At 34.7% G+C, this 22,835-nt stretch overlaps 1 protein-coding gene across 1 annotated transcript in view; it reads left to right on the top strand.

Annotated features, from left to right (window-relative positions):
• Positions 1-18,239, top strand: part of LOC111511369 (lachesin) — a 103,747-nt gene extending 85,508 nt beyond the window's left edge. The window contains exons 8-10 of the mRNA XM_074178733.1: positions 3,083-3,178; positions 10,753-10,803; positions 15,397-18,239. Of these exons, the coding sequence (XP_074034834.1) occupies positions 3,083-3,178; positions 10,753-10,803; positions 15,397-15,566 (317 nt within the window). The 3' untranslated portion in view covers positions 15,567-18,239. The remainder of the gene's footprint in view (positions 1-3,082; positions 3,179-10,752; positions 10,804-15,396) is intronic.
• Positions 18,240-22,835: the final 4,596 nt, after the last annotated feature.

Below are 22,835 nucleotides of genomic sequence, written 5' to 3'. Positions count from 1 at the left end.
AAAGACAGAATGATAATAAGTCGGTTTTATTTACTTGCAAGGTAAAACTTAACGACAGAAATGATGACAAAGAAAACTTAACTTAAGGATCTAAGTTTAAGCATATTAATAACTAACAAATAATTGAAATGAATCACAGTAAAACGAAAATATTATTGAGATTTATGTAATTGTGATTTTCCACCGACAATACTTTGTAGTTGTGGATCAATTTTACTTGTACCAATTATCAAAAGAGATTTAAGATGCTCATTGGTTAATTGAGATCTGTAAACATTCTTTGTGTACTTTATCTTGGAAAACGTTTTCTCACACAAGTAAATAGTACCAAAAACAGAAAACAACCCACGAGCAAATTTATGCAAATTATCAAATTGTTCCAGTGGAAGACTCTTATAAAATTCCAACAAAGATGAATTTTGATATTTGTTCTTAAGCATATCACTGCACCGTAAATCAATAATTTCCATTTGGACTTCCGGAGCCAGGGTTTCAATTTCAGAATCAAAAGAATTTTGAAAAAGCTTAATTTCATTCGCAATGACATCAAAATCTGAAAAACAAGTATCAAAATTTATCTTCAAAGCACTCAAAGTTTCGATTGCAAAATTGACGGGAAATTCAGTCTCTGTAGTGTGGCTGAATATTTCACATGTTTCAAAATGTGTGAAACATTTTTTACGTAATTGCGATTGGAAGAGTATTATTTTCTGCCTGAAGGATTTGATATTGGTGTATGAATCAGGGAGAAGCCGATTTTCTCCTTGCAATCTCAAATTCAGTTCGTTCATATGATTTGTCAAATCGACATAGAAGGCTAACTTCCACATCCATTCACTATTTTCTAAATCGGCAAAATCTCATTTCAAAAAATTTCGATCTCTGCTCGAAGTTCAAAAAAGCGCTTAAGGACTTTTCCGCAACTAAGCCAGCGTACGGCAGTATGATATGGTAAATCATTTTCTCCAATCTGTTGAATAAACTCGCGGAATTGTCGGTGATTCAGCCCAGTGGATCTGATGAAGTTAACAACTAATATGACTGGTTTTAGAACTTCTGAAATATCCAAACATTTTCCGCACAAGGACTGTTGATGAATGATACAATGTAAGACTAATGGTTTTGAACCACCATCATTTTCTACAGCCTTTGACACAAGTGCAACCACTGCTTTATTTTTACCATACATATTTTTGCCTCCAGCAGTTGTTATAAATTTCAAATTTCTCCATCGAAAGTTGTTTTTATTAATGGCATTTTCAACTCCCTTAAAAATATCTGCCCTAGTTGTCGTGCCGTGAATACTATCAATATCAAGAAGTTCTTCATACACTTCATAGCTTTTATCTACTCCGCGAATAAAAATCAACACCTGAGCAGTATCTGACACATCCGTTGACTCATCCAATGCTAGAGAAAACCACTCATGATGTCCATTTTTGTCAGACACTTGAGATGATGTATTTTCCGCGATGTCGAGCCACGGTGTTTGCTGACAAACTGACACTTTTAAATAAATTTACCTTTTCGGGGCATATTTCTTCGGCTACTGCAATCAAGCATTCTTTTATCATTTCTCCATCGGTGAATGGTTTGCCACGTTTTCCGATTTCAAGAGCCACACGAAAGCTGGCGCGAGTTGCAGACTCTTATTCAGTATTCGCTTTGGTAAACAAAGATTGCTGCGATTTGAGTCCGCGTTTCAAAACTTCAAAATTTTCCTTCCGCAAACTTCCTGTATACTTGGAGTAACTTTGAAGATGTTTCGATTCATAGTGTCGTTTAATGTTATAGTCTTAGTCATTACAAATTGAACATAGCGCCTTATTGATGGACTCAATCACAAAATACTGAAAGTTCCATTTTTCTTGGAACGTTCTGCATTCACTGTCGATTTTTCGCTTCTTTTCCATACTAACAAATCACACATAAAAACAATAAGTCAAATCAAAATACTTTTATTGACGGGTGTTACTTTATTTCACAATAGACAGTTCCGCTTCCTTCGCCTTTCCTACGCAGACTAACTCGCAGTTGCGCCGCTAGCCTTTTTATATGCAATTATTACTGCCATCTCGAGGGGATCGGAATACACTAGCTAGTACCAGAACTTTCTCGAACGCGGTAATTCCAAATATTCAATTACGTCTAATGCCACCTAGCGGGTAGCTGAAAAAGATAGTACATAGTACCACTACTCGCCACTAGATGTTGTTAAGTGTCACACAAACTGAAAAAATCATTATGGCCCGAAGGCTTCAAAGTTTGGAGACCCCTGCCGTCATCTCTTGTGGAAGATTATAAAAAAGTTTTGATACCAGGTAATAAGCAGTTTTCTTTCACCTTGTACTTATAAAATGGAATATAAAATTTGTCTTTATTTTGTCTGGTATTAATGCTGTGAATACTCACATTCAGTCTTTCAGACTTTTCTATTATCAAATACATAAATGCATAGCTCTAAGATAAATAAACTTACCATTGTTGAAAGTCTGCAGTGGGAAAATATATTTCTACATGAGTATGTACAGGGTACCCTAGCAATGAATCGCAGAATCTTTTTTTGTACCGAGAAAACATTTTGTGCTAATGTGGATCCACCCCAAAGGAGGATCCCATATCGTATTCTTGAAGCCACATGAGCATGATATAACATCAGTAATTGTTCACATGTGAGTACTTCTCTGAGCTGTCGAAACACAAAACAAAGAGAATTTAACTTTCTAATGAGATTATTACAGTAAGATTTCCAGTTTACACAATCATCAATTGTGATGCCTAAAAATGTTTCTTTGTCAGTGTAACTCAATTTTTTATTAGCAACACTAACTGTTATATTAGAAATATTTTTCTGAACGTGATGATACCTCATAATATGTGTTTTCTCAGTATTAAAGAAAAGTGAGTTTGCGCTATACCATGAAGTTATGTTACTCAATAATATCACCTGCTTTATTCGAGATCAGTATGGTTGTATCATCCGTGATATTCAAAAATAATCACAATGATCAGGTCAGAGTTCATTTTGGATAGAGAAGTAATTCAATTGCGAATTTGAATTTGATTGACAATTCTTTTGCAGAAACGAAAATGTTGACTACTACAACTACTACAACAACAACAACAACCTCACCACCAAGAACTACCACACAAACAGCTCCATCTGATCTAATTTTGGGTGAGTTACCTGCTGAGAAAGCTTCAAGCTACGATAGTAATGACGTGTGCTGATTGAGTAGCTGCCAGTATTTATGATAATATAATTTTTCCACAAGTACCTATTTCAATTGATCCATAGTAGTTTTCTTCTGATAATATATCACCAACATGCTGTTCCGAGTTTTTACTCTAGCAACAACAAAGAATGATGAATATGCACCTTCATTTTTATGAGCGTCATACCAACATACACTTGTGGTTGGAACCTTTAGTGTTGTAATGAATATTACTGAAAGATTATACTCAATCTTTCTCTTGAAGATGATCATTTGGTGATTGAAACAGGTGTAGAGGTGTTAAAAATAACGATTCGGTGTTGAGATAGAAGTTCAGTATTATTCATACCAACCTGCCTCAAAACTTACACCTCTGAGTGCATCTATTCTTCCAATGAATGACTGATAATCATAAATTGAACGCACCTATGAACTTTTCCCTCACCGATATATGTGATGATGATATTTTGACTGCTATCAAAGAAATAAAATGTAATGCTTTAGGTATTGACAATATAAATATCAAGGTTGCTGATATAATTTCAATTCCGAAAAAGAATGCACCTACCACGTTCAGTGACCTACGCCCTTTCAGCATTCTGCCCTCGTTTTCTAAAATATTCAAGGAAAATGTTTCCCGTCGAATGAGAGCTTTTCTTGAAGAAAATCGAATACTTCCGTACAAGCAGTCTGGGTTTCGCAAAAAACACGGAACACAGACTGCCCTCTTGAAAGTAATCGACGATCTTGCGAGATTCAGAGATCAATCAAAAGTTACCATTTTAGTACCGCTTGATCAAAGTAAAGCTTTCGATTTAGTTAATTTTGATTTACTCATCAGCAAGCTCAAGTTCATAGGATTCGATGACATTTCTCTTAAATGGATGACCAGCTATCTCTCAGACCGATCACAGAGGGTCAAACTGGATGATTACTCATGGTCATCCGTGAAAGAAACAATCTCAGGTGTATCGCAGGGAAGTATTTTAGGGCCCTTGATGTTTTCAGTACATATATCATCCATATGCAGATGATATACAGTTATATTTGTCTTCTCATGACACCGATACAGAATGTTGCGTGGCCAATATAAACACAGATTTGCACAAAACATTCCTATACTCGGAGAATCATGGACTGAAAATCAATCCGAATAAAACTTTGGCCTTATGCATAGGGTCTCAAAGACAAATGGTAGAAACTCAGTGTAACTTCAGACTCACTCTCGATAACGCAGAACTTGACTGGGTAGACAGTGCTAAAAATCTTGGCGTAACCATAGATAGCTCTTTGTCTTTCCATGAACATGGGACAAACATTTTCAAAGTATCATTCTTCAAACTCAAATCGCTATATAAATTCAAGTATCAGTTATCAGAAGGAATGAAACTCAGGTTAGTTAAAACTCTTATTTACCCCCATATCGAGTATTGTTGTTCGGTGTATTACAATTTTTTACCGCAATATAACGAACAGAAGTTACAACGTATACAAAATGCTTGCATGCGATTCGTATGCTGTAAAACACATGGTGAACATGTCACCCCATTTTTGTTAAAAATGAAGGAGCTGAATGTGAGATGCAGAGTCCAATATTTGATAAAAATGTTTTTGTTTAAGTTGCTTCAAACTAAAACATCTAGTTATTTATATAGTTTACTGAGCAGGCGTTCTGACATACATATGGTCAATTTGAGAATTAACTCATTCAACATACCTAGGCACCGTACTTCAAAATTTCAAGGATGTTTTTCTTATATAGCCCCTTTTTATCTAAGTGAAATTTTACCCCTTTCAAATTATAATGTTCATCAATTTAAGAAAGAAATAAAATCAAAGATGCTTACTGCTCAGTGCTAATTTAAAAAATTTAAAATTCAAAATGTATAGTAGAGCAATGAAATTGTTGAGTTGACCAAAATAATGTTAAGAATATTAAGAGTTATTAGCAACTATATGATGTATTATTTTTTTCTTTTCTCTATCATTGTTATGATAGTAAATAAGTAAGTTTATAATTATTTCCTTATACTCACTGTATAATTTTTGGGAGGGGTGGAAGCCTTTGGTTAACCCTTTTCCTTCTATGTATAAATGTATTTTTATGCATAATAAACGATATTATTATTATTCTCATTATGACAGACGATCATTATCCCTTATAGATGGTTCGTGGTTGTAATGAGTGAAGAAACCATCTGCTGAGTCCGTTCTCTCTCATTTTGACCTCATTTCTGACGGGAACACTTCACTGGCTGATATAAATCAATCAAAAAGTCGCCCTAACAGACTCATCTACATAGTAGTACCACCATACTCCCAAGGGACTATCAACTTGTGAGAGGTCTCTCACAAGTTGGGAATCCTTTTATAATAGTAACCTGATGGAAACAATAACAATATCCATGATTGAATATTTTCACTCCTTCTGCTGACGTATGGTGGAAATCTATTCAACGAGTTCTTTCACTTGATTTTACTTTTCTTAAGCTAGTTTGTACTCATATCAAGCACTTCCCGTGAAAATTATTTCACTTAGTCAGTATGTCCGTTCAAAATTGTATATTCTCTCATTACAATTTTTGATTGGAAGTGAATCAGCCTTCCGATTAAAAACATTTGCGATTAGCTGCAGTTTTCCCGAGTGAGTAAGAAGCGATAAGAAATGGTAAATATGAACACGACTATTGGCATATATAACTCTATGGAAAGTATTGATTTGTATGCCGAACGTGATATTCCCTTCGCACTTTGTATACCACATTCAAGTCCATCGATGCTTCTCGAATAACAACAGCTGTGACTAGGTACCTTCTGCCTCTGTCGTCTCTCCAACTTTCGTCGGGACGCGGTGTGCAACATATGACTACATCTTGATTCAGAACGTTAACAGAAATTGAATTTTTCAATTCAACCAACTCATATCCTCCTAATAATCCCAAATGATTGATAACAATGAACTCCAATATTTCAATGCTTTTTTCAGTTCATTAACTTTCATTACTGAATTTACTGAATTTTCAAAAATATTGGTGACATAAAAATTTCAATGCAAGGAAAGTCATGCAATGGACTTTTCTGTTGGAATTTTTGCGAAAGAGAAAAATATTTCCAAAGTATCATTCTTGGAAATGGTATTCAATTCGAAATCACAAAATTGCCTCAATATAAAATCTGATGTGAATCATGTAAGTGAAATTATTTCATATTTACTCCCAATAAACAAAATTTGAAACATTCTCAGTTATAACTCATTTGGAATTCCTCGAATAACTTTTTCCCCCAATCATTCTTATATGAAGATAACAAAAGTTCTATTATTGAAAAAGAATTTCGTCTCCGCATATCACTTCTTTAAGCCGCCTACAATTGTAATGACCTAATGCTCCAGCGGCCTAGGCCAAGTTGATATCTTCTTCCAAATTTTCAAATGATAACCGTCTTTTTTTCTAACGTAACATTTAACAAGTTTTCCTTATACAAATTATTAGATCATGTCATTTCAGAAGCTGGTTAACGGAAAACAGATTTTTAATAATAGTTTCAGTGTATTTTGTTCAGTAAATGAATACTTAATATTTCAAATAACTATTTCAAGTGTTCTACATTTTTAGGAGGAATTTCAACATTTCATATTCTAACAATTTGCCAGCAGTGCTATTGTTATTGTGAGTATTGAGAGTTCTATCGATTTTTAAAAATTCCAATCCAAATAATAGGGGAACTCAAGCGGGGATTTCGAGACTTACTAAAGCTCGGCAGGTTAATATACAGGGGGATACCTTGTATCCGTTTAAGTACCTCCACCAAATATGTGCCCCATATATAAGGCCGCCCGTGAAGGATAAAGGATCAGATTAGTGAAAAAAAATTGATCATCAAAAATTCTCGAGCGCGTCAGATTAAGGAAGGGGGAGTTAAATATATGCTAAAAAATGTATATTCTAGTGATCTGACAATTTGAGAGTGACGTAAAAAAGGGGAGGGCAGCAAAGTTGTGAAAAAATAACGTCATTTCGACATTCTCCAGCGTAGCTAATTTTTGTTCATTTTGAAGAAAATAATTCAAGGATAACGAAAAATATATAATCTGACGATTTCCGCAAGCCGAAATAACAAAAATTCGTCAATAAAGTTTAATGCGTGCAGCTGTGTGATGCCTATATTTCCCTCTCCGAGTTTCTATTCCTTTCACTTTTTCTCTATCTATTACTCTCTCACTCCGTCCCCACTCTGAATTTTGTTCCCATGGCGCCATCACAGCTGATCACAGAGACTCGTTCGTGATGAAGATGAAGATAATGATTAATTAATCAATTGATTATGAAAAATTTAATTTTTTTGAGCATTTAAAAAAAATTATTTTAATATAAATACAAATATTCTACTTAAAAAACATACACTTATTTATTTGCATGCTATTTCCTGAGCTTTTCAATTGATTAAGTCCAGTGATTTGAAAAAAATCAAAAAATATTTATTTGTCGGATTAGGCGAATCCCTCTAGATAATCGTCAGATTATGAGACATCACGTCTAGAACATGAAGATGAACGATATATATCTTAATCTGACGCGCTTGCGTATTTCAAAATGGCGATTTTTTTTTGCACATCATAATAATGGCTGCGAGTTTGCGTCAGATTATTGAATGAGAGATTTTTTTTGTTGCAACCGACACCCCCTTAGAAAATCTGACACGCTCGATTATTTGTTTTTCTTTTCAATTTTAACCCTTACGTACAACCACCCGCATCATGCAAACGATCAGATTGACATACGAATATTATTAAAAATACGTAGGACATTGATACTATCAATATCTGACGCGCTCGAGTATGTCTATGCAACAGTATTTTTTAAATATTTAAAAATCTATAGCCGTTTGTTTGCCCCACCGATGAAAAGGTATATATTATATAATATTTTTTTCTTCTTATCATCTAAGCTTTGCAACCTAATATGTCTCTGTGACGCTCGAGTAAATCCCCATTTTGCATCAAGGGCTCCCCTATTAAAATCATCACCTCGCAGCTATGTCAAAAATGGAAATAAAAGTAAAAATGAAGTAAAACATTGTGCTGGAGAAACTTTTCATATTTTCAAAATGAAATCATTTTCTGATGAGTTATTGCTAAGAAATTTTTTGTCTTAAAATATTTGGAAGTTTTCATTTTTTCCAATTGAAGGTTTTTTTTATATCAAGTAATTCTGAGTTAATGAAAAAAGTATATTTACATTTGCTAATCCATAAATTAAGTGCATGTCAGTAATTTCAGCGTTTTTCAAATCATTCACTCACTCACTCACTCACACTGTCAGCTGGTTTCTAAAGCAAGTGTTCATGATGTGCAAAGTGGCTTCAATTTTGTTTCTCGAAAATGAAGCTGAATATGAAGAAAACACCAGCGACGAAAAAGTTGTATTTTCAGTAGATCAATCTGAAAAAATAAAAAAATACAACAAGTCGGTGGCGTCCTTTCTTTTCCCAATCATCAAATATTCGTTTATTTTCTGTTCATTATGATAAGGAATACATCAGTGGAAATTAATATTCTTCATGACATTTAGAGTGCTACCAAGTATTTCAGTTATGAAAAAAATCATAATAAACATCGCAATTTATGGATCGTCATATAAAGAATCAAAATTTCCATTCAAGAAATGATGTCTTCAATATGGACTTGAAATAATGTTTTCAATATGTACTTGAAATAGCGTTATTTTGAATAATTCACAACTTCAATTTCAAAATATTTTTGTTGTTGTTTATTGTTAACAATCAAGAATACAACATTATTTTAACGTTCTGGATTCATCAGCAGGAAATCAGATTTTCATTTATCAAAAAAATACTTATTTCCATGAGGTCCATAAATACAATTGAATTAGATAATTTTTTTACAATGCACATTTTAGAATATCTGTCAAATTCTTATAAAAATTGATAAAATAATTGTCGTTTTAAGTATTTAATATAGATAAACTTTGTCTTTCACACCAAGTAATTTAGAAGAATCGATTGAAAGCTATCACGATAAGATTAACAATACGCAACGCAGTGAGATTACGCGTCGCGTCTACTGTAAGACGACACGAGACGATGCGCGGGGGTAGAGGGGCGGCCTAAGCAATGAAGCGCCATCGCCGCCACGACGTCGTTGACGGTTGTGTTGGTTTTGCAAATTTCTTGATAGGTAATGCAGTTGGCATATTTTTTCAGTCACTAATAATAATAATATTGATAATAATAATATTAATAATATTTATTCACACACAAGGATAATAGTACAAAATTGTAATTTGAAAACAAATTTCTAAAACTAACGGTGAATAAATTTACAGCTTACGAAGTACAAGTACTTGTTTGTAAGTTTTAAAAGAAACACATAAGACATTACTAATTGAAACGAAATATAATACACAGAGTGTATAAGTTCATCTAATAAAATGATCTAAAATTAAAATCTAAAAGCAAAAACATACTAAAATATCTACATTGAAGAATTCAATGGTAAAAATGTCATTACTTTCATTATACTTTTTTTTTCTATTCATTTTAATCCATTGCCTTTTTGATTTGAATCTCTATAATTTCATGAAAAGAGTTTCTGCTTGTATTTTGTACATAATGTTTAAGAGTTTTTTGAAACGGTGTGCGCAGACCTCATTTTTAATATCATTTGGCAATGTATTAAACAACTTAGGCCCAAGATATGGATAGCTTTTTTGCCCGATCGACTTATACGTAAGAGGTAATTTGTAATTATATTTATGCCTAGTTGATATAAATTGTCTCATATTTGCTTGTATGTAATATAATTGTCTAACATCATCAACACCAGCTTCACAAAACAGCAAGTCACTAGAATATCTTCTATTCTTATTGAGAAGAATTTTGAGGAACCGTTTTTGCGAGATTTCCAGTATATTGTAATAACTTTTCGAAAGACCCCCCCAACCAATGATTCCATAATTCAAATGAGATTCTACTAAACTCTTATATATCATTATTTTCTGCTTGATATTGAGATTTTGCGTCAGTTTTTTTAATTTGTACAGGATACAGCGTAACTTTAAAGTAAGAATATAAATTGCTAGCTGTTGCCTGCTCTTATATTAACGTATAGCCGAAGCTACGGATCCTGGAATCTTGAAATATGCAGGCAGGTTCTTTGTATAGCCTAAATGAGCATCAAGAAAGGGAATCAGGAATTTCCACCCCCAAGGAAACAAAATATGGTTTCAAAGATTGTAATGAATTTCGTCAGTTTTGAAGTTGAAAACCTGTCAGTTATGAAGTCAGTTATAAATCGTGTTTTTGATTATCCCATTACCAGTGTAATTTGTTACAACATCAAACTGTTATTTTTAACATCCCGACACGTGTTTCGATCACCAATTCATCATCTTCAAGAGGAAGATTAAACATTATACTTATTGAATATACCGACTCATACATTTTTGTGAGTGAAATACTCATTGGAATAATAATGCAGTCGTAACTTTCTAGTAATATACATAACTTTCATTTGCAGTAATAACGAGCAGTATCAAAAGCAGTTCCACTTCGAAATTCGGAGACAACGGTGAGTAAATTCCAGTTTTATTGGTATTTTAACGTTCCTTTACATTCACGAACAATGTCGAATGCCGAATTCCAATATATAGATTATAACCCAGGCGAGCAGACGGTAATCTCCAAGTTGCAACATTTGGACTAGCCGTGATTAGCTGGTCAAATAAAGAGGATTTGACTGAACAATTTATATAACGATTTAAGCACTACTGAAATTAGAAGACGTATTGAACTAGTTCATGAATATTGAACATTCGCATGTAAAGGACAACACGGATAGAATTAATGCATATTTTATGTGACCTGCTTTGAACTCATTCGAAAGTAGAAATGATATTGTTATGGTTCTTGAGCAATATTTTGGGAATATTTGGGAAAGAACAATAATATAGTCTCTACAAAAAATGGACCAATACTGTCTTCCTCATATCTCAACTAGATTTTTAAATTAGTTTACTTATTTTTGTTTGAAGGTAGTCGACAATGTTTCTTGGTGTATATCATTACTTCGAACTTCCATTTCCACTTTCACTAGTTTCAGCCAATATACAGAGTGGTCCAACGAAAAGTATACACCTTGCTTTTCTCCTTTTTTTGTAATTTAACGCAAAAATGCTCGGACAGGTCAATTTTGCTTTTGAGGGGGACAAATTTAACATGTATTTTTCTAACTGTGCCTTCAACCCCCTAGCAAGGGTGAGTAACAATCCTGAAATTTTAAATGGAAAGTGAGGTCGAGTGATATATCATTTGAAAGGGCACAAAATTATCTTTCCAATGATACCTGATTTGTTCTATTTCACTCAAACATGTAGGTATTATGAAGAAAAACAACTACAACCCAGTACTTTGAAATGTGTAGTTGACTTAGTAGAATCCTACTTCAGCAAGTGCTGAAAATGTGACCCATTTGCTTCCATACAATAATACAGATTTTGTTCAAATCTATTCCTAACTTTCTGTGGCATATCAGGTGTTATAGTTCTGCACTCTGCTGTAATTCGTTGGCAAAGATATTCTATGGACTCGGGCTGCGTAGCAAAACATATATTTTTCAAGTGTCCCCAAAGGAGAAAGTCTAAAGGCGATAAAACAGGTGACCTGGCAGGCCATTCGATGGGGCCTCTTCTTCCAATCCACCGTCCAGGAAACCGGTCATCTAAAAACTCTCTTACCGGAGCAACATAGTGAGGGGGTGCTCCATCTTGCCGGAAATGAAGCCGATCATCATTATGATTTTGGTCATTTTCAATTATTTCTGTTATGAGAGGATCAATTGTATCTTCAAGCATGTTCAGGTAGACCGCACCAGTTAAATTCCCAGGAATAAAAAGTGGCCCTACGATATGACTCCCTAATATGCCACACCAGACATTGATTTTTTGAGGGTACTGGGTATGGACCTTTCGGAATAAGTGTGGGTTACTGTCATCCCAGCAACGGCAATTATGCCTATTCATAGCTCCATTAAAAAAATATATACTCTCACCGGAAAAGCACGTGTTGAATGATGGTGCGGATCATCAATAATTAGTACCTGGCTCAGTTGTTCACAAAATTGCAGCCTTCTATCAGGATCATCTTCATTGAGTTCCTGTACTAATTTAATTTTGTACGGATACAATTTATAGGCTTTTAATATCCGTATTATGGACGAACGGGAGACACCTGCAGCTGCAGCAAGCTGATGGGTACTTTGAGTATGATCAAACTCAACATGTCCCAAAACAGCGACTTCCATTGCTTCATTTCTGATCGGTTTCCGTGGCTGGTGTTTCACATTACAGACAGATCCGGTATCGACAAACTTTTGGACTAACTTGGCAACATACGAATCATTCACATTTTGCCCGGGATAACTGTTATTAAAGAGGCAAGCAGTGAGTCTAGCACAACTATTATGTTGATAATAAAGTTTAACAATTTCAACTCAATCAGGAATGGAATAAACCATTTTTACAGTAAAGTTGAGATAATTTCAAAAGCAACCGAACTGAATCAATGAACGTTTGCCTAAATTCTTTTTGTACACTTATCTGCTGTTGTTATTTGAACCAAAAAACGCACGAGAGAAATTGAGGAATGTAGTAGTGATAAAAATGCCGTTTTTTCCGCATTTTCATTAACACCAAAAATATCAAGTAAATGTTCTTGCTTTTTTTATAACTATTCAAGTAAATACAACAAATTAGGTATCATTTAAAATTTCAGGGATGTCACTCACCCTCGCTAGGGGGTTGAAGGCACATGTAGAAAAATACATCTATAATGTGTCCGCCTCAAAAGCAAAATTGACGTGTTCGAGCATTTTCGCGTTAAGTTACAAAAAAAGGAAAAAAGAAAGGTGCATACTTTTCGTTGGACCACTCGATATATATGGAGTGATTTGAAACTCTGACCATTGAAGAAGCTCACAAGAAGCCCCGAGTCTGTTTAAGATACGTGGACGACATCTTCATAATATAAAATCATGGGAATGCAGAACTGGACACCTTGCTGAAGCACATCAATAACGTAAATCCTTCCATCACTTTCACAATGGAGAAGGAAGTCCACAACGAATTGCCATTCTCAGACGTATTGGTGAAGAGGGCCGAGACGAAATGGGAAAAATCTGTGTATCAAAAATCCACTCATACAGGACAGTATCTGAACCAGGAATCCAAACACCATCAATCGACTAAGAGAAGAATCGTCAAGAATCTACTAGACTATGCTTTCGGGCTCTGTAATACAAGGAAAGGTCTCGAAAAAGAACTAGGCCTCATCAAAAACGACCTTCAACGGAATGGTTACTCCAAAGTGATGGTGGAACAGTATTTAGCTAGAAAACAGCGAGAGCTCCACAAGGAAGAGGAGCCGCAACAACCAGTAGGTACTTGTATTTCCCTACATCAGAGGATTGTCGTAGAGGATCAGAAGGATTGGGTCCAAGTATAACATCAGAACCTGCTTCAGATCTCGGAACACTATCCGTAGCAGCCTTACAAAAACCAGGCCAACAAACGCGGACTGCGATTTTAAGAATTGCATTCACCCTGCGAGTGCAGAGTATCCGATAAACTAAGAGGTTGAAAGTTCGCATTGCCGATCATAAGAAACACACAAAGCAAGGACTCATTAACATAGCATCAACTTGGCTATGAGCTGAAATCATCCACAAAGAAGAACACAGAATTAGGAGAAAATTCAAAGAAGCCGCATATATGTTGTCTAACAACGCATTTAGCCAAGCTAGCGTAGAGATACGCAACATATGGAAACCTTCAATCAAGCGGAACACGACCAACTCCCGCCAACTCCCAGATCTCGGAGAAATAAGTCCAGTTACCATCCGAAGACGATTGTGAATACTAACAATCGAAACGTCGTAAAGTAACTTGGTTTGGCTCGTTCGATTGATGACTTATTTATTTTGTAGGAATTCATGTTGAATATAGAATAAAGAAAATACTTTTGTCTAGTTTCTACTGTGTTTATTTATTCGTTACGACCGGTTTCGGCTTATAAGGCCATTTTCAAGTAACTTGAAACTTTTTTCCCGTCACAGAAAAAAGAGTATTTTTCAATTATTTTGAATTTATTTCTGTCAGACAGAAAAAATGTTTGAATAATATTTTTTAAGACAACAGTCGTTTAAAAGCGATATCTTATCGGGGGACAAAAAACCACGTCAAGATGTATTAGAAGTATTTATTTTTGATGTATTTCAGATGATGTAGATTCACATTCACAGTTCTATAAAAAATGTTTGTATTTTGTGTCTAACATTTTTATTTTCATGGTTTATTCGAAAGAATATTTGGCCTTGACCTGCGGTCTCGGCTAAAAATCAACCCTCTCATGTGCCATTGAAAAAACACTCATATTCGGCACTTGATACAAAAATTACTTTTTTTCACTGAAACAGTAGCATTTTTCCAGCCCGAGGAAAGCTGTCGAGGAACTATTGTCAGGAAGGTTGAGTCGTGCGGGGAAGGAATATATTTAGGATATATGTAGCTACTTTTGAAACATTTCAGTTACTTATAGCATTTCTGTTCATTTCAATATTCTGTAATGAATCTAAAGCCGTCCCTGACCGATATGCCGGCTAGCTCAGTGAACAAACACGTGACATCACCGCGAAAAATTGCAGTCGGGAATCGCCGGTAAAATTCTAGGACCGAACAAACCACAGGTTTCTAGAAAGGACCGTTACCGATACAAGCACGTCTTCCCGACTCAAGAGGGCAGTTCACTAAATAGTGGAAATAAATTAGGCGTTAGCTGCATTGTAATGAATGAATTGGTTTTTGATTAATGAAATATTGTTGGAAATACATTTGTTTAGGACAGTTGATTGGTTAATTTGTCACCATTTATTCCTTGGAATGTCTTTATAATTTTTGGGATACATTTACAGATATTCTCTTGAAACAACAATAATATTGTAGTGTATCGTATATTTTTTCAGATTATGGTGAAATAGTCTAAGCTGAATGAATAATGAAATAGTTGCAAAGAAATTGTGGCATCTCGAACAAAATCGATCTGCTGTGATACCGACAACCCGGAATACTGAAGTAGAGTTTGGTTAATTCAACTTGTTTTATCATTCTAGGTGGGAAGGTGATCGATGAGGATCCGTCTGAAAACTGGCTATTTCCCAGCGTAGCTTCGGCTTCCCTTGAACTGGAGACCCATTCCAATTCTCCGACAAACAAAGGGATGTCGCTTATTCTTCATTTTACTCTTTTCTTATCGCTGACGTTTGCTCCATTTCTTAGGTGACGCTTACAATATTAGACGTGGAAACACGTTACTGAACTGATATTACTGTAACGTTGATGTATGTGCAGTTAACGTACGAGTCAAAATATTTAGTGTTAGCTATTCAAACAGCGGTATTTTGTGAAATTTATCATATCAGTAAAAGTACTAGGCTGTCGAAAAATTGTGCAGTACACATAATATACAAGAGACATAAATATCATTTTACAATTATGTGACTAGTTTATCAAATGAATATCACTAAATGTATTTGTATTCGATTTAAATTGAGAAGGAGTTGAAATAACAATGATGATAGACCAGAGCTTTTGAACTATATTGACAAACTCAAATGAAGATGAACACTATATGATGACTGTTATTTTATATCAGAAGTTATATTTGTAGGTGCAGAATGATAAATCAGATTCTGGATCAATAAAAATTTAATGTTTTTCAATGTAGCTTTCAATTTTGTGAGGTTTGGTTATTTAAATGATATTTTCAAATGCAGTTTTCTATATATGAGTTGGGAAAGGAATCAAACACTTTTTCGTAAATGAACAATTTAGTTTTTGCCAACGTTTGCACTTCGTTAAATTCATCATCAGGGTTCAATAATAAAATAATTTTTTGAGGAAACAATATACAAATTACAAAATTATATAGGTGGATGTACCAAACATTACTTTATCCATGTTAAAGAAACTTCAAAAGTATATATAACACACAACATATGGGACGATATGGAAATTAGAGGTATAGCGAAAAATCTTTTCAAAAGTTACCTTTACAACAGAGAGCAAAGGATTAAAGTGGAGAGAAAATTATTACATGTGGTGTGCCCCAGGGGACGGTGTTAGGATCAATCCTATTCAATATTTACTTGAACAACCTTTTTCTGCAAGACATCAACTCCAACATTCTGCGTTTTGTCGATGATACTGTGTTGTTTTGCGAAGACGAAAACTGGTTTAATTTGAAACAGAAATCAGAACATGACCTTCATGAAATTAAATTGTGGTTCGACTACAGGCTCTCATCTATTAACTTTGAGAAAACCTATTACGTACCATTCAGTAGTTATGACAACTCTCTACCAGAATATGACATCAAAATCTCCAATACGAAAGTCATAAAACCCACAAAGAAAATAAAATATCTTGGAATAATTTTAGACAGCAATCTCAGATGGAACCAGCACATAGTTGAAAAATTACGTTGCATACTAGCTAACATAATCAATCAAAAACAAAAAATTATGTTATGGTATATGGTATAATTGGTTGAGGTGGAGTGTCGAGAATTCATCTACATTCCCTTGAGGTTATGCAGAAGAGATTCATCAGATATATCCTATGGAAAGGTTACGACTAACCTAGCGATCTACTTCATTCAGAGTCTGAAATATTCGATCCCAAGCAACTTTTTTTTATAAATATTATTGCTGTACAGAAGGAAAACAAAAAAGAATTAACTACTTATCACCATAAATATGCTATACATCGGAATCATAGTATCCATCATACCATTAATGCTCAAATCAGTTGGGCAGAAATCCTTCCGGTATTTAGTACCAAAACTCTACAGTTTTCTTCCTGAAAATTTTAAGATGCGAATCAAATTTAAAAAAATTCATGACGAAGAATAAATTATTTGTCAAGAATATACCACATGCAGAGATAAATAGACAAATATAAATTTAAATTCTCACTTCCACGATTGTGGATATATACATATTGTGTATTAATTTGTTCGTAGTTTGCAACCCTTATGATTAAAATCTCTATATCCATTGATTGTTCAATTTATTTATATTAAGTCAAAATATGTCCAGTTCAAACTTTTATTCTTCTCTATCTAGTACTTATTCCAATAGATTGATTGTTTTTATTTAATTATATTATGTTCAAATGTAGCTATTTTAAATTTAAATCTTAGTACTTAATTCAATACATGAATCTCATTCAATGTCAGATTCAGTATTCTCATTCCTTACACACAGGCATATCATTTTGCCTCGTAAGATGTATTTTATTTGTTCACTGTACATTTCTATATGTACATGTATATTTACTGTAAAAAATCAAAAGAAAGATACATATTATTATTATTATTATTATTATAACATAGTTACGAAAACAAACGGAAATAAGGACTACATGGAACTCATATAAACACATACACATTGAAAATGAATACGCTGTCAAGGAAGAAAACTGATTAGAACTGGCCTTTTTGTTTATCATTTCTGAAAATTATAAACGATAGAAAATAGTAACAGTACGCGGGATAGTGGAAACTTCTTTGTACTGAACTGTTAAGAAATCCGATTTAACAAATTGAAATGAGCACTATTCAGTCCTCATGTGTCTCTTCTAGTGTTAACACTTCTTTGTTTAAAAATGTGGATCATCTCACTAAGCATTTGTTTGAAGGTGATTGACAATGTTTCGTGATGAATTTCACTAGTTCGGACTTCCATTGTCTACTATATAAAATGATTTGAAATCCCTGAAACAACTAAAAAAGAATAATTAAAAAAGAATAGTTGAAAATAACAATTATATTAAGCAACAATAAACCTGAAATGAAATGATAGTGAAATAACCTACAAGTAAAAATATAATAACTGAATAAATAAAAATTAAAGGAATGCAAAAAGAAAATAATAAAAATAAAAAAAATAAAAAAGTGTAGAGATTCCAAGTCACGTTAGTTCACAACGTGAACAACGAGACCTTCTCGAGAAGGAACTAGACATCATCAAAAATGATCTTCAGTGGAATGGATACTCCAAAGCGATGGTAGAAAAGACTTTGGCTAAAAGACAGCAGGAGCCTCGCAAGGAAGAGAAGCCGTCACAACCAGTGCTTGCACTTCCCTACATCAGAGGATTATCGGAGAGGATAAGAAGAATTGGTTCCAAGTACAACATTAGAACCTGTTTCAGATCCGGTAACACTATCCGTAGTAGCCTCACGAAAACCAGGCCACCAAACGCGGACTGCGATTCCAAGAATTGCATTTACCGGATACCCTGTGAGTGCGGAAAATCCTATATTGGTGAAACTAAGAGGCCATTGAATGTTCGCATTGCCGAGCACAAGAAGCACACACAGCGAGGAGAAATCAGCAAATCAGGAATAGCAGACCATGTTTGGACCCATCAACACAACATCGAGTGGTCCCAAGCTGAGATCTTGCACAGAGAGGAACATTGGTTCAGGAAAAAATTTAAGGAAGCCGCATACATGTTGTCCAACAACGTATTCAGCCAGGCCAGCGTAGATATACGAAACATATGGAAACCCATCATCAAACGAAAAATGACCAACTCCCGCCAAAACGGTCATCTCTCACGGAATCAGTGAAGCGGAAAATGGAAAGTAGAGAAAGTGAAAGTATTTCAACGACCTATAAAATAGTCATCTCTCGGAGGAATCAGTTCAGTCATCACCCGAAGACGATTGTAGATACCAACAATCGAAACGTTGTGAACTAACGTGACTTGGAATCTCTACACTTTTTTATTTTTTTTATTTTTATTATTTTCTTTTTGCATTCCTTTAATTTTTATTTATTCAATTATTATATTTTTACTTGTAGGTTATTTCACCATCATTTCATTTCAGGTTTATTGTTGCTTAATATAATTGTTATTTTCAACTATTCTTTTTTGATTATTCTTTTTTACTTGTTTCAGGGATCTCAAATCATTTTATATAGTAGACAATGGAAGTCCGAACTAGTGAAATAGATCTCACTAAGCAATTGTTTACCTAATAAAGGGTAAATATCTGAAATATTGGGGTTTGCAAAGTCAAAACAGTGGTTGTTTTATCTTGTGTGATCAACAAGGGGTGTTGTTTATGCAATGTTCTACTTTTTTGTGTTTCTTTCATTCTCACACAACCTGTTTTTCAGGTAACGTCCCGTTTGTCCTACACAACATTTTGGACAATCCTTGCAATTGATTTTATAAATGACGTTTGATTGCATATTCATCTAAGTTTTTGTTTTTTGTTTGGAAAAAAAGTCTTTTGTCTACAGTGTTTGCATTTGCAAACGCAATTTCGATGTGTTCATCATTTCGAACTGCTCCAAGTTTTTCAGAAAGGTTATGCACATAAGGAATCATGAAACATTTTGAATTGTTTGTTTTCAGTGTAGGTTGTCTATTGTCATTCAATTTTTTTTATTTATGGAGGAAGGTAATTATTTTTAATAAAAAACTCTATAACTCTGATGAAATTTGTAACCTCATAATTTTTCGCTGATTGCCTTTGGTAATATTCGGTTACTCTCATCCATTATTTGACTAAAAATGTTTCCCTGATAAATTGAATATTGCATTCAATGAAAGATGGTGGTGATTGTTGGAAAACTCATTCAAGAATCGTTTTCAATATATTAGGATTAGGTGATAATCCTCAATCTAACGTTACATCAACGAGGCTGAAACTTCCATTATGAGCTCGACAATATTGAATTCCGAAAAATTATTGTATCATTCTGAATCCTGCAATACGCGGTATATCCAACTAGACATCATTAGATTGTCAAGATATGACTCTGAGCAATCCCTTCGGGAATAATAATCAGATAATGATGTTAACTACCACAACTTTGAGGACAGGAAATGAGTTTGCCAAACTCAGAACTCTCATCGTAATCACGGAATTGGAGTTTCAAATACCCTGAGTTTTACCTGAATTATTTCACAGATATTTTCTCAAGTAGGACTCCAAATCATTTAGTTTACTGTAGCAATCATCTGAATGATATATGTGACTGTGAAATTCAGTAAAAAAAATTTATATTCATCTGTTTATCCTACTTCAGGCCTGAATTCTAATGTACCAATCGATATCTATCAATCATCAAGACCCTCCATCCACTGAGTGAGAAGGTGTAGCGAGAAATAATACAAACAATATGAGCGTCAAATCATGCATCTTATGCGATTTCGTCAGCTGTCAATCTATCTTGTTTTGGAATATAGAGGTGCAATGATTGATTCAACTGATTTTGTTTTGGAATGAGCAAGCACTGCAAGCGACGAGGAAGATTTGAAGTCTCATATTTTAGTTGAACAATACCAAAAACTAGTTTGTGCAATACCGAGCTAGCGTGGACTCTCCATCTAAGAAGAGTAGAACTTCAGCTGTGCAAATCTAGCTGTACCTCTGAGATGCGCGAACGGCGCTACATTTCTTTGCAGCGAGTATTCTCTTGAGTTCTGAAAACATAAAGAAAAAATCGCTGGGGACTAGATCTGGAGAGAATGGTGGATGCGAAAGCAATTCGATGCTCCAATCATGCAATTTTTCGCGATTTCGTCCTTCAAACGCTCCAATACCACTGTGTAATAGTCGCTGTTGATGATTTTATCGTTTTCAGGATAGTCGATGAAGATCATATCCGTATCCCAAAATCCTAATACCATAAGTGCACCACGTGCAGTCCACTCATAAAACGATTGCTCTGATACTAGGGTGCAGTGATGGAGCCATGTATCCATTGTCCTTTATTGACACATAAATTCAGATTTCTTAAAGTGGAACAGCTGCAAACACTGCTTAGAATCATCAATTTGTTGTTGTTTTGGGTTGATTGTGAGCATGCGCGGCACACACTTTGAACAGAGCTTTCGCTTGCCCAAATATTCATGTACAATATGTTGAACTTATTTCTTTGATATCTTTAGAGCCTCAGCTATCTCGATCAACTCCGCTTTGTCGTCTTCCATCATTTTGTGGACCAGTTGACTTGGTGTAGCTCGGTTGGCTTCGGCTCGTTTTTCTGCTGCTAGCTCGGCTTGGTATTTCGGGTGGTTAATCGAACTAGACTGCACCTTTTCGCTGTCTCGCGTGGGCATATCAAATCGCACCCCATCAGACACGTTTCCTACCCTCAGCTCCGACGAGGTGGTTTGTATCATCGCTGCTATGGATAACGGTAAGGATTGCCATAAATTATACAGGAAGTTTTCATCACCCGCAGAATGGAACTGATAAATGTATCGATTTCCAGGCATTTTCCTGAATATTTTCCAGCAGAAACTATATTTTTATGCCAAGAAATAACCGAGATATATTTATTCTGTTTGGAATGTGAAAAAACTCTATGAACTATTCGTAGACAAATAGCAACTTCATTACAATATTCATAACATGCTTTCATTAGCCTCACTTTCATGTTTGTTCGTTTGTAACCGACACTTTTGGACTCGATTTTGACTTACTTGACAGATGTCACTGTGAGCATTGAATGTTAGTGTTGTGTGAATCATTTTCACCCCACTCATTCAAATAAAATGAAGTTACACATACTAGAAGCCGAAACTGTAGAGCAACTATTATATAAAGCAACCAGGAGAAAACAGGGCCATACTTATGTATGTATATAATAGGGAGGGTGGATGTATACCCACAGCACTTAGGCCACATGTAACCCATTGTACACCCTCCTGAGGAGTTGTCCTCCTAGGTCATCGTCCAGCCTGTCCTTTCCAGGAAGATGGACAGGTCACTAGGAAACATCTCCTTTATATCGGCAGGCGTAGGCCAAGACTCGCCGAACACACTCTCTCTTTGGCAACCTTGAGGTATTTCACGGCGGCCTCCGCGGAGATTTTGGAAGGTGCAGCGACATTACTATCGTTGCACGGCTTCTTCTTCCTTCCTGGGATTCCCCTAGTGGAGGTGTTCAATTACATTTTTTTCATAACGTTTGAAATATAATTTAGAAAACAAGCAGCGTTCTATAGTTTGAAGACACCTATTTTCTTTTATCTCGAGTATGGCTTTTTGATATTTCTGTAAACTGGATTCATAAGTATCATCGTGTTATCACTAATTCACTTTCAAATGTATATATTCAATATATCACTGATCGGTTAATGATCTGCTATGATTCCAAAATTTGATTTCATCAATTTAACAAAAATTCATCTACTCGAGTACTCACTCTTGAGAATATTGACAGAAAATTATCAAAGGAATCATAATGTATGAGTTCAATTTTTTTTTATGAAAATATTTGATATTTGGAAATTTTTTGTTCATACGATAGAGGTTTCAGCCTACTTCAACTGACTAATTAGGAAAAAAGTGTATGTCATCATTTATTGTCAAGAGGAATTTTCCAGAACTATATTTTTTCCAAGAGACAACAGTTCAACATCTAGCATTCAGAAACTATAAAAATACTATTTCGGAATGTATCGATATCACTCAATCATTGTTTTGACTCGAATGATTCAAATACTTCAGTAGAATTTGTGTA

Source organism: Leptinotarsa decemlineata, unplaced genomic scaffold (assembly GCF_025532065.1).
Source record: "Leptinotarsa decemlineata unplaced genomic scaffold, Ldec_3_MD MMD2_tig00004307_RagTag_RagTag, whole genome shotgun sequence".
Lineage (NCBI taxonomy): Eukaryota > Metazoa > Arthropoda > Insecta > Coleoptera > Chrysomelidae > Leptinotarsa > Leptinotarsa decemlineata.
This window is presented reverse-complemented; position numbering and strand designations above follow the sequence as displayed.